At 39.8% G+C, this 12,699-nt stretch overlaps 1 protein-coding gene across 2 annotated transcripts in view; it reads right to left on the bottom strand.

The window, feature by feature from the left end:
• Positions 1 to 9,456, bottom strand: part of LOC103302324 (fatty acid desaturase 2-like protein FADS2B) — a 32,933-nt gene extending 23,477 nt beyond the window's left edge. For both annotated transcript variants that reach the window (XM_008159386.3, XM_028136165.2), the window contains exons 1-2: positions 8,883 to 9,456; positions 1,833 to 1,943 (exon numbers count right to left, since the gene is read on the bottom strand). In XM_008159386.3, coding sequence (XP_008157608.3) covers positions 1,833 to 1,943; positions 8,883 to 9,272 — 501 coding nt within the window. In that variant the 5' untranslated portion in view covers positions 9,273 to 9,456. The remainder of the gene's footprint in view (positions 1 to 1,832; positions 1,944 to 8,882) is intronic.
• Between the last annotated feature and the right edge of the window lie 3,243 nt (positions 9,457 to 12,699).

Below are 12,699 nucleotides of genomic sequence, written 5' to 3' on the forward strand. Positions count from 1 at the left end.
GTCAAACAATTTCATTTAAAAATTCACTGATGCAACTTTTAAAGGATCTACTGCCTGGGAAAAGTCTGGATGGGCTCATCGATCAGGCCCTCATCAACCCTGGAATCTGGAGGCCATAGATAATTTTAATAGGTCATTTCTAGAGTGCCTCAGACCTTGGTCATGTTTTCCAACCTATTTATTTACAGAGACAGGGTTGCCAAAGCCCAGAAGAGTGATTGGTTTGAAACCATCAGCAAGTCAGTGACAGATGCTGGATTTAAACTTATGTTTCCTGACACCCAGTTTTGTGCTTAAACACTAATTGTCTACATATATATCTGGGTAAATATAAGATAATCATTCATTGTCTAAAAGAGTGTTGATCTCTGGGAGTAACCCTAAATTTTCTTTAGTTTTATATCCATCTGTACTTACATATGTATCTTCACATAGATGCACTAAAGAAAATTTATGGTAGATCGTTACCTCCTTATAGCTCTTAGCCATTAGTGGGAGTTTCTTTTCCTTAGAGAATATTTTTGGGAAAAACAAGCTTTGCATCATCTTCCTCTTTTAACCTAGGGCCTCCTGCCCTAAGTGATATTGACTTCATAATAATGATAGCATATAAAATTTATTGAGCATGTACTGTGTTCCAGACACTGGTCTGAGCATTTAAATGCTTTTAACTCTTTCCATAATATCCCAATAACTCTGATGATGTTGGTTCTATTGTTGCCATTTTACAGAGAGAGAAGCTGAGCTGCAGAGATTTTTGGTAACTGGCCTAAACTTATACAAATTATGGTAGGGCTAGGTTGTGAGTCCAAGCTGTCTATCCTCAGAGCCCACCCCTCTGAACACAGAGCCATGCTTCTTGACACACACAGCCTTGTGGGATGCACATGGATCTAAGGGGTGAGCTTAAGTGTTTGTCTCAGGTCTACACATAACCAGTTCTATATCCTCAGATTCTCCCTGGACCTCTGTGAGTTTGATTCCTCATTTCTTAAAGTGGAAATATAATCCTTATTCTATCTGCCTCACAGTGATAGATGGGGGTCAGCACTTTGTACAAATTATTTCCAAAGAATTATAAAATGTAAGCTGTCTATTATCTGAAATCCCTTTAAGCTTTATGTACAATCATCCTGGTGAATTTTTAATCTTATAGAGACCCTGTCCTTTGGAAGACAATGTTCAGGTAGCCAAGGTATTGGGGAAAGAAAGAGTTATGTCTTTCCTTGGGAATCCCTAATGGATAGAGGTCAGAAAAGAGTGACTTGGAGTCTCGGTTCAACACACCAGCTGTGGGCCTTTCAGAAAGGAATTTATTTTCTCTGGACTATCATTTCCCCAAATCTACACAAGGGCAGTAGTTAGAATATGGTCACATCTTTGATTCAACAGCTATTTATGTAGTTTCTACTATATGTCTGATCCTGTGCAGATGAGTCCTGAGGACATAGGGATAAGCCAAATAGACACATCTCTTCTCTCATGGAACACAGTGTATCAGGGAGCATAGACATAGATATTAAAGTAATAATTACAAGCAGCCACTGACAAAAATTATATGTATAAATTACCTGGCATGGAGTAGGTATTTAGAGACATGGAATTACTCTTTGGCACAGGACCAAAAATTCTATTCCTTTGTTCCACAGAGGTTTCAGAGTTCTCAGTGGGAGGAGAACATTGTTTGGAAATAGGTGGCATCCACTTATTCATACTACTGCAGGTCCACCCAGGCATGATGGCTGGGTGCTCACAGAAAATGATAAGTTGAACCTGAAATGTACCTTGGCCCCATCCCTCCACACATTCTTGAGGCCTGAGACATCACTCACGTTTTTGTTTCTCTCCTGGCTGGGCTCCCCTGGGGCAAGCTCTCCAATGAGCAGTGGCTTAAGGTACAATCGTACAATGTCAAGCTCCAGGTGCATAGCTCTGAAGACATCCTGTAAACCAGAGGGAATTGTTAGAGGCTAGAAGAGACATGCTTATCTACAGATTAGTCCCCTTCTGGACCTCACCCTGTGCCCATCTTGAGAACCAGTACAGACTCTGTTGTAGAGAGTTTGCTTATAATTCCTGGTTGATGCTTCAAATGGACTGAGCAAAATTACCCTTGGAAATACTCTATGAAAGCTGGAGATCCACCTACTGAATGCGCTGATTCACTAGGCAAGTCCAATGCAGCCAGATTATCCCCAAGAATTGGAAGAGACCTCTGTTTATTTTATTGAGAACCAGAAGAAATAGTGGCTTGAGTTTATGGGCCATGATAAATCTTTCAAGTCCAACATCATGCTTGGAGTTGAAGTTGCTTACACTAGCTAAGGCATGCAGCAACCAAGACTGGCTATGCAGATCATGTCTTCCATCCAAGTCTGCCTCTGGGTTCTTAGCCAAGGACCAAAGGAATGGGGTTCTTGAATTAAGTAATTTAAAAACAAAAACCACAAAGTTGATAATGGTTGTTTAAGAAAAATATGGAAGAGAGTGTGGGAGTTTAGCCCTTGAGCTCTGGGTTATCTGGAGTAGCACGCTCTTGGCTAAATTTGCCGTTGATTCTAAAAACACGAGGCAGTGTCTGCAGGGGCTTGTGGCAGCCAGGCACAGAATTGAGTTTATCAATGTTACTTTTCCATCTCAGGTTCCTTGCTAAGTAAAGATTTCAAATGTCTATGAGAAACAGAAGTGGTTCCTATATCATGCTTATATTTGGAAGTGAGAGACATCCTCTTCCTCTGGGGATTTAAACAGTTTTAGAGGGAGGGTGATTTTCTAAGAGGAAGATGCTGGACTTTCTGCTATTATGACAGAAAGGGGGGTAGGGGCGATTAAAAATGAAGAAATATAAACAAGGTTGTAACTTGAATACATGGAAACCATACACATTACTCTGAGTTATGTTGTTGCATCGTACTAACTAAGTAGACACAGGAGCAACCTTCCCACATATTAATTCTAGCTCTGCCACTTACTAGCTGTGTAGTTGTGGACAAGTCTCTTGACATAGTTGTACTTCCCTTTTCTCTAACATGAAAGTGATGATAATAGCTGCTCAAGTCAGAAAATGATTTTATGTATTAAGTGAATTAATTAGAATATGGTTGGCAGATAGACAATTCTCAATATATGTTAGCTATCTTTCTTATATGTATACCTCTTTAAAGAGGTATCTTTAAAGAGGTATACATATAAAGAGGTATACATCTTTCTTATATGTATACCTCTAGCGATAAGAACTTACTACTTATCTTCTCTGCATGACAGCAATTCAGATATTTTATTCCTATACTCCAATTCCTAATGTGTTGTGAGCTCTGAATTATTTTGGTAAATATGATAATTCACCATCTTTAAATCATAGAGCCACTTTAGATATAGCCAAAAACTACATACCCTACTTATAAAAAGGTGCTTATATAGTGAATAAGGTTAATTGGAAAGCTGCAATATCAACTCTTTGGACTTATTTCACCTAGATTCACTGATGTGAAAAGAGATTTGTATCTGCTAAAACCAGTCCAAGCTCGACTGTCCATTCTGCTTCTGCACACCTCCTCTAAGCCTCTTGGAAAAGCCAAACTATATAATTTTAAACGTGTTTTTAATTGTCACACTCAATGATTCTGAAACTTAGTCTCCTTAATCATGAAGAGAATCATTTAGTGACTAAGAAGGTGATTAAAGTATTTCATGATGATCCATATTGAAAAATCATGGTATGCTTGCTGTTTGGGAGCAGATTAGAATGAAAAACATTCTGATTGATAAAGATCAGAGTGTAAAGGAGAGGCAAGCTATTGAAATTTTATCTTAGTCTGAGCAGTCATCCAAAGTCCTGGAACAATATGCTGACAATCACATTCCTCTGGGTTCACTGTTTCTTTTGACCCCCCTGCAAGCTTCACTAGTCAGTACTGTGATAGCACGTACTGAAGACCTATTACACAGTGTTCCAGAATAGTAGGCATTGCCCTTCTCCATGGAATTCTTTTCATTGTATTGATGGGCAGTACAATAAAAAAGTTTAGCTTGTCTTAGAATATTTGATTTAGAAGAATTTCCTAATAGAGACTGAATGTTGAGTCACTTATGAAATCCCCTCCTGAAAGACCTGCAAAAACGAGTTCTGTTACCAACATTCTTGGGCAAGTATGTTCCTGCTGAAGGAAGGAGAGGGGATAAAATGAAGGGGAAAAGAGATACTGCCAATATTTATGAATGTATCCTATGTACAAGGTGCTCTATGGGCCAATTCACAATCATCATCTTAGTTCTGTGAGGTTTCATTGATTCTGTTGTAAAGGTAAAGAAACCATGTCTCAGAGGGGAGAAATATCTGGCCCCAAATGCCACAGTGAATAGTAGAGTCAGGATTTGAATTCAGGGTTTTGTGACTTTAAAGCCACAAAGATGTAAAGGGCCATTCCAGCCTTAACATGTATATATATTTTTGAAAGGCCTCTCAAGAGAGGAGCAACATCAGATTTTTTGGGGATGGTGCTAAAATCAGAATGTTTCTGCTGAGCATAGAGTAATGGTGTCTCCCCACCTTAGGTTGTAATCATGTGAATCACTTTGCCTCGGGTTTCAACCTCTCTCCCTAGGCTTAGCTTTCATCAGACCCTTCATGAACCATGTTATTCACCGGATCTCTCCCAATTCAATAAACATTTCATGCCTTTTCATGGTTCTGCAGTTTTGCACATACTGTTTCCTTGCCTTCATTGCTTTCCTCTGCTTTCTCTACACAAAAGCTCTTCTTCACCCTTCACGATCCAAATGAAATATTTCCACCCTGAACCCACCCAGGAAAATTACTCATGATCTCCTCTGGGCTCCTATGACACATTGTTCCTAGAACTTTTCAAATTATATTGTAAGCAATCTGTGTCTCCACCCCTTCTCTAGTGGCCTTTGAGTTTTTTGAAGATTGGGACCATGTACTATTGATTCCATTATATATACCATCTATCAGTATGCCTGGGGTATAGCATGTGATCATGGATGTCTAATGGATAAGGGAAATGAATGAATGAATAAATGAATATAGGGTTTTTCTTTTTAATCTTCACCTGAGGATATTTTTCCATTGATTTTTAGAGAGAGTGGAAGAGAGAGAAAGAGAGAAACATTGATGCGAAGGAAACACATTGATTGGTTGCCTCCTGCACATGCCCCGACCAGGGCCCTGGCTGAGGAGAAGCCTTCAATGAAGGTACATGCCTTTGACTGGGGTCAAACCCAGGACCCCTTGATCCACAGGCCCATGCTCTATCCAATGAACCAAACCAGCTAGGGCTGAATATAGAGTTTTTCTAACAAGGAGAAAGTTGGGATTATCAAAGTGTTGAACTCAGAGGATATAGGTCTTAAGCACCACTGTCTCCTTCCTATCCTCTGTATCTCATTTTCTGACCTTTCTGCTCCTCTTTCATTTTCATCTGTTAGCCTTTTGAATTTCTTCTCAACCATCATCTGTACTCCTTAACCTATTAATAAATTTATGTCAAAATTTATTATTTTCAAAACAGTATACACACAGGAAAAATGTGATTTTCAAAACTAGCTTGGAAATCCTGATAATTTTTTGCTGCTTTTTAATGGGGGACAAAGAGATGTGTTTTACTGTAAAAGCAGTATGATTCCTAGTGGAAGAGAAAATATGTAATGCCAGAGACAAAATCTTGCCTTTACAACTCAAGTACTGTATCCAGGTTGTGCCCTGCATGAAGGCACCCAGCCAGGAGGGAATGTATTGGCTGAAATTAAGTCAGCACTCTGCTTGCCAACTCTTCAGCTGCAACCACCCAAAGTCACCATGCAGGCCAGTAGGGGAGCAGGCTGGTTTATATTGGAAAGATGACTTAATTTTTCAATCCTTGGTCTTTTTTCTAAATGTGAATAATACTACTACTCAGTCTTCCCCATAGGTTCATTAATTCTTATGTTCATTTATTTAGTCATTCCAAAACCTACTGAGAAGCTAGATAAGTGGTTAAGTGCTTACACTTTGGAATCAGACATCATTAAATGACTGTATTTTTATATTACTTAATTCATCTGAGGTAGGTTAAAATTTCCCAAAATTCAGGAAAGAAAAAACTGATGACAAATATATGCATGAGTCACAAAACAAAATAACTAGAACCTTGATTTACTCACTTCAGAAAAGCTCAACAGAATATTCAATACCCAACCACAGACACCCATTACCACCTCTTTGAGTAATTTCTTCTCTGCTCACCCTTTTCAGATTTCATCTGCTCCAAAGCAATGGCTAGAACCAGTTTGCCTCATATTTTGGGTAGAGCATGAGTTATGAGGAGGCTGATTTGTGAGGAGAATGCAGTTTTTGCTATTTTCTTGGGAGAGAGCCAATTTGGAGTAGAGAATGTCACATGAACTCACCCAGATTTCTTTTCATCCTCAGGGATAAGCAGAGAGTTATTTTTCTCACTCACTGTGTAAACAAAAAAGAAAAGGTGCGCACTCTGGACAGGTGTAGTCATGAGTCCAGGGCCAACACAAAGAGACCATTTTTGGGTCCACATTTTCCTTTCAGGCCATAACCTATAAAGACCTCTCAAGTCGTAGAGAGAGTATTGGATATCAAGGCCTCTGACTTTGCTCTGACCTCCTTCCCTAGAGAGCATGGTGCCCTCCACCTTGTACCCGCTGTTTCCAATAGATGGCAACAAATAGAATCAGGATTTCTAAGCTGGTAGTAAACAGAAAGTAATAATCATACCTCGGAGGCTATGGATGTCAGATATGAATAGTTGTAGCTATAATGGAATGAAACTTTATTAAAGTGTCCACCATTTTTCTAAACACTTTACAAGCATCAGTTTCATTTACCATAAACCAGTAAGTTGGGTAATGCTGATGGTGAAGCTGAGGTGCAGAGCATTCCAATAACTTTCCCAGGTTCATAGAATGAATCCCAAGTCCCAGGCTCTTGATACACGGAGTAGTCACCGCATATTGTGGTTGTCAGAATTTTCCCAGCACCCTCTCAATCATCTTGAGCCACCTTCCCTTGGAGAATCTTTTCTTTGAACATTTTTTGGATTCACTTTCCTAATGTCTGAGGTCCATGACTGAACATGCTCAGGATTTTCATTCTCAGGATATGAATCCCTGGGGTTCTGATAGTTTCTATTTTATTAATCAGTTCTCCTTGTTGGCTAAAATTAGATCAGAATCACGGTCTTTTCCTAACGTCTGGGAGGTAAAAATTATCAGCATATTACAGATTTATCATCTGAGCTGCCTCTAGCTTAGAATTTATCCATGATTTTCATGGTGGCTGAGACCCATGTCTTTTCCAACATATCCTCTGAGCTCATTCTATGACTTGAGTTAGGAAAGCAATAACCATATTTTCTCTGAGTTGTGGGAATAAGGGAAGGGATACACAGGGATCTGTAGTATTTTTTATTCCATTTTATTTTTGTTATCTTTCTCTTTCTATTCTTGTACACATTCTTTCCACCTCACTTCTATCCTCAGCTCTCTGGATTCCTATCCACCATCTATCTTCCTGATACAAAGGTACTCCCATCTCTTGCTACAAGTACATGCTCATTTTCTCAATAAAAGGTTGAACTTTGTTTAAAAAGTATCATGTCTGATGGAAGTATTGGGGAAGTAGCAAGGTATGTACAGAAATGTATTTGGCTGACTGTAGAATCAAGATATGAAGATGGTAGAAGAAGAACCTGCTCCACATATTAATTTTATGATTTTGAGTTAGTTAGACCTTTTTCTAATATGTTTTTATTGATTTCTAGAGAGAGAGGAAGGGAGAGGGATAGAGAGATAGAAACATGAATGAGAAACATCATTGACCATCTGCCTTCTGCACGCCCTCTAGTGTGGATTGAGCCAACATCCTGGGCATGTACCCTGAACGGTAACCTCTTGGTTCCTGGGTGGACACTCAATCGCTGAGATGGAAATTTTATTTGTACGGACTCAGCTACAAAGGTTTTTATGGTAAAACACCTCCCTGATTTCAAAATGTGGCAATATTACTTGGTGGCTGTGTGCATCATTTGCCTCTTTGAACATTAATTTTCTCATCTGTAATATGGAGATGGCGTCCACCTTCCACATGGTGAGGTTTAAGTGAGGTGATGCATTTGAATGTATCTAAGGTATTCTAGGCATCCAATAAATGTTACACTATTTTTTTTTTCTTTTGCTGCTTTGGTGGGGGAATGTGATGAGGAGAAGTAGTGAAGAAAAGTGGAAGATTGGAAGCTAAGAAAAGGTTTTTGAATCTGAGCTCTGCTGTTGGATGACCTTGGGCCAATCAGTTATCCTCTCTGATTTTAATTTCTTCTTCCATAAAAGTGAGTTGTATTACCTTTTTGACACTGAATGAGCTGCAAGACACAAAAGAGCTCTGCAAAGTCTAAAAGCCTATGTAACTGTAGGCTTTCATCATTGTTATTAACAACATTTTTATGCCTAACCGATGAATCACTGACTTTCTTTTTAACACTCCAAATTAAAGAGCCTGAGAAATTTACTCTTGCGTACATTTTTTTTTCAGATTTTACTCATCTATTTGCAACTTTCTTCTTATAAAACAGCAGCTCCATTTCAAAGGAAAACACCAAGAACAAAACGAAAACCAGAATACACAAATATAGTACCCATTGTCAATATCTGAGCTCATCCAAACCTGATTCAGATAATAGCTAGACCTTGAGGCTTAAGTTGCTTCCGGATCCTTGCTGGATAGGAATCCTAGTTTGGGAGGAGATGAGCTGTTGTGGAGCTTGAGCACCTACTTGACATGCTTTTGGGAAGAGAGTCAAAGTCCCACCCACCCAGCAGCTGGAACAGAGAGAATAGAACTTGGCGTCCCTTACCGTGGCATCTTCCCCGGCATAGTGGTTGAGAACACGACGGCCACCTGGATGTCGGTCCGCCCAGCTAGTAACATCGTAGACCTTGCGATTGATCACCAGCCACTGGTCGGCCTCCTGATTGTGTCTCTGGATCTCCTGCCAACTGTACAAGTTGAGGCTCTTTCTAGGTGTGTCACCTTTCCCATCTGCCTCCTGCTTTGGGGAGACCTCTGCTTTCCCATTTGCTTCTGGTTTGTCATTTGCCTGATGCTTCTCCCCTAGGGGCAGCTGACGCTTTCCTACAAGGCTCCCATTGCCTGCATGCTTTTCTCCAATCTTCATCATCATAGAACCCCTGAGATTTCTGGGTTGACTCCTGAAACTTCTAATCCTCACCTCTGATTGGATCATAAACTAGTCCCTCTCCCCCTTTTATTCCATTTGTAGTATGATGCCTGCACAGAACACTTCTTTTTAGCCCAATTTTCTCTTCCCAAACTTGATGGTGAACACATCCCCAGCCTCTCACTTCTGTCTGTCCTGAATCTTTTCTACCTGGATGGAGGCTGAACCACCTTTCTCTCCTCACTTTTCTCCCTGCTGGCTGGTCTCTTAGCAGCATCTGTCACCATTAAGTCCTTAAGTAAAGAGTTGTGACCAATGGTAGTCCAGTACAATGTTGTTGCCCGCCTCCCCTCCCCAGGAGGAGGGGTTAGGCTCTGTCAAGTAACCTCCTGCTCTGCATCAAGGTGGGTTGGGTTCCTAGCTCTCTGAATGAACACATTCAGATTTATTAATTCAACATGTGAGCAGAAGCTTTCAAAATCTCCAGGATGACATGAATGCTTGATGGACTTGGGAAATGATCTTTTTGACAGCTATTTCTCTCCAGGGCTTTTAAACATTTTAAAAATACTTTTTAAAAAAGGTTTATATTTACCAAAAGAGCACGTCAACAGTAAACCAGTTTCTCTCTTTTATTTCCCTTTGAAAGCTGTCCAAGTCTTTCAACACACCTGAAAGTAACAGCGGCAGCTGTTTGTTAGAACACATGATTTATTTACAAAACCCTGGTCACGTGCTTTATCTGGTTGAATCCTCACATTAACTTTTTGAGGGAGGGGCTGCTAGTGCTTCATGTTCCAGCTGAGAAAACACTGGATGAAAACCTCAGGTAAGATGAGCCACAATCATCTTATCTGTGAGAAGTAAATCTAGATTTTCTGATTCCAAGTCCCCAACTCTTTCCATTTGGTTCTCTGAATCTAGGGTATAGACTCAGTGGTTTAGAAATGAGGTGAAGAAGAGATTACAGTGTGGTGGTGGTGGTGTTGTCTTAATGTTAAAAAGAAATAATAGAAAAAGTCTATTCTCATATTTAGAAATCGGTACTGAGTAAATCATCAGTGTTTCATCCCAAGATTTATGTACTCAGGTATTTATCCCAGTATGATTTATAAGTGTTAAAAATCAGAAATGGCTTAAATGTCCAACTATAAACAAGGCTTATATTTTGATGTATAAATTGAATATTTTATATATATAATATTTAATGACATGGACTGATGTTTGCAATATAACAAATAAAAATTAGTCAATAATATTCTGCTTATGATTGGAGAAAAAAATGCTAAACTATTGGCATTAGTTTTCCCTGTTATTAAAGTTTTTTTTTCTTTCTTTATTCTGTATGGTCCTTCTCAATTTTTTTGCAAATGAAGACATGTTACTTTTATAATTTAGATAGAGCAGAATTTTGTTTTCTTAAATAGGGAACCCAAGAAAGAAAGAAAATGCATAGATTTTGGAGCTAGAAGAATCTGGGACCATATTTGAGCTTTACCACTTATTAGTTATACAACATGATGTGAATTACTTTGCTTCTTTGGTTTTTCATTTTTCCATCTGTAAAGTGAAAAAATAAACACAATTCTCAGAACTACATTAAATTAACATAAGTGTTATGGTATTTACAGAAACCCTCAGTAGTTTCCATAATTTCTGTATGGGAGTTTTGTAAATCCAACATAAATACATTTGGTATTCAGAAGCTATATACATAAGTCCAGGATAGCTCTGGAATTTCAGTATAAGTGAGGTTTGAAGACAACAACCTGGTTGGAGGAGGGGTTCCAGGGAGTTGTGCCTGCTTCAATATCAAATCTATATATATAAAAGGCCTGTGGCCGTAACACCATAACAACCAACGACCGGACTCACCAGAAGGTGCGGGACTCTGCTCTGGGTCCTGCAGTGCTGGTGGGACTGTGGGTCTCGTGCGATTTCATGCGCTGGGCCTCTAGTAGACTTATAAAGACAGCTCCTCATTTCTTTAAAACATTTGTACTTGTTTTGTACAGTCTCTCTGAAGGCCAGGAGACTGTTTACAATTCTGGAAATAACAAAATTTGGAGCCAGAAATATCTTAGCTGAATATTCTTACACAAGATTCTTATTATCTCTGTGCCTCAGCTTTGTTAGTTTATAAAATGGGGTGAACAGAAACTACACTCATAAGTTTGCAAAGGAGATTAAATTCTATTATATACTAGAGGCTTGTAGTATATCCACGAGCCCTTGGGGCATGTCTGCCTGCTGGCTTAGGTCTGCTTCCTCTCACAGTCTGGGACCCCTCATTCCTTACCGCCCACCTGCAGCGGAGGTGGGAGAGGCCATGAGCCCAGCTTCTGGCTGAGCAGCGCTCCTCCTATGGGAGTGCACTGACCACCAGGGGGTAGCTCCTGCATTGAGCATCTGCCCTCTGGTGGTCAGTGTGTGTCATAGCGACCAGTCATTCTGCCGTTCAGTCTATTTGCATATTAGGGTTTTATTATACAGATGGAAGAAGTTAGCATAGTACCTAATATCTAGAGGTATGCAATAGATGAAACAGCTGTTATTATTGTTATTGTAGATATTTTTATTTTTGCTTTGGAAGGTAGTCACCTGTGTTTGTTATTTTCTCAGGCTTCTAAGCCTCACATCATTTTATTTGTTTTAAAAGAAATATTATAGAAAAAAACTTTCATTATTAAGGTGCAGGAAGAGAGACCAGAGGTGTTTGACTATGGAAGGTGAAACTCTTTTTTTTTTTTAATATATATTTTATTGATTTTTTACAGAGAGGAAGAGAGAGGGATAGAGAGCTAGAAACATCGATGAGAGAGAAACATCGATCAGCTGCCTCCTGCACACCCCCTACTGGGGATGTGCCCGCAACCAAGGTACATGCCCTTGACCGGAATCGAACCCGGGACCCTTGAGTCCGCAGGCCAACGCTCTATCCACTGAGCCAAACCGGTTTCGGCGTGAAACTCTTTTGATTCTGCCTTTTGTCCACCCCAAAATAAAGGGGACATCTAGGACTTTTTAGGCTAGGAGTTCTGTTCTATCTTCTTTCAGGAGGAACTGACTCCCCATAATTTTATTCTTGTTTTACTCAATTCTGTGGAATAAAGAGAGAGACAGGGTAGTGGGAGAGAAATGGATAAATATGAAGGAAATTATAGCCTACCCAGCTGGTGTAGAGGGGTTAAGAACTAGGAGAAAGCCTACATAGTTACCCAAATATTTGCTATGCTTATTTGACTGATTGATTCCTACAGGTGCTTGCCTGAGATGTTTTCCTTCAAGGCCAGAAGGTAAAGGCAAGAAAAGCTGCTATTCCAGCTGGTGTGGCTCAGTGGTTGAATGTCAACCTGTGAACCAGGAGGTCAATGTTTGATTCCCAGTCAGAGCATATGTCTGAGTTGTAGGCTTGGTCCCCAGTAGGGGGCCTGCAGGAGGCAGCTGATCAATGATTCTCTTTCATCATTAATGTTTCTATCTCTCCCTCTCC

This window comes from Eptesicus fuscus, chromosome 13, assembly GCF_027574615.1.
Source record: "Eptesicus fuscus isolate TK198812 chromosome 13, DD_ASM_mEF_20220401, whole genome shotgun sequence".
Classification (NCBI taxonomy): Eukaryota; Metazoa; Chordata; class Mammalia; order Chiroptera; family Vespertilionidae; genus Eptesicus; species Eptesicus fuscus.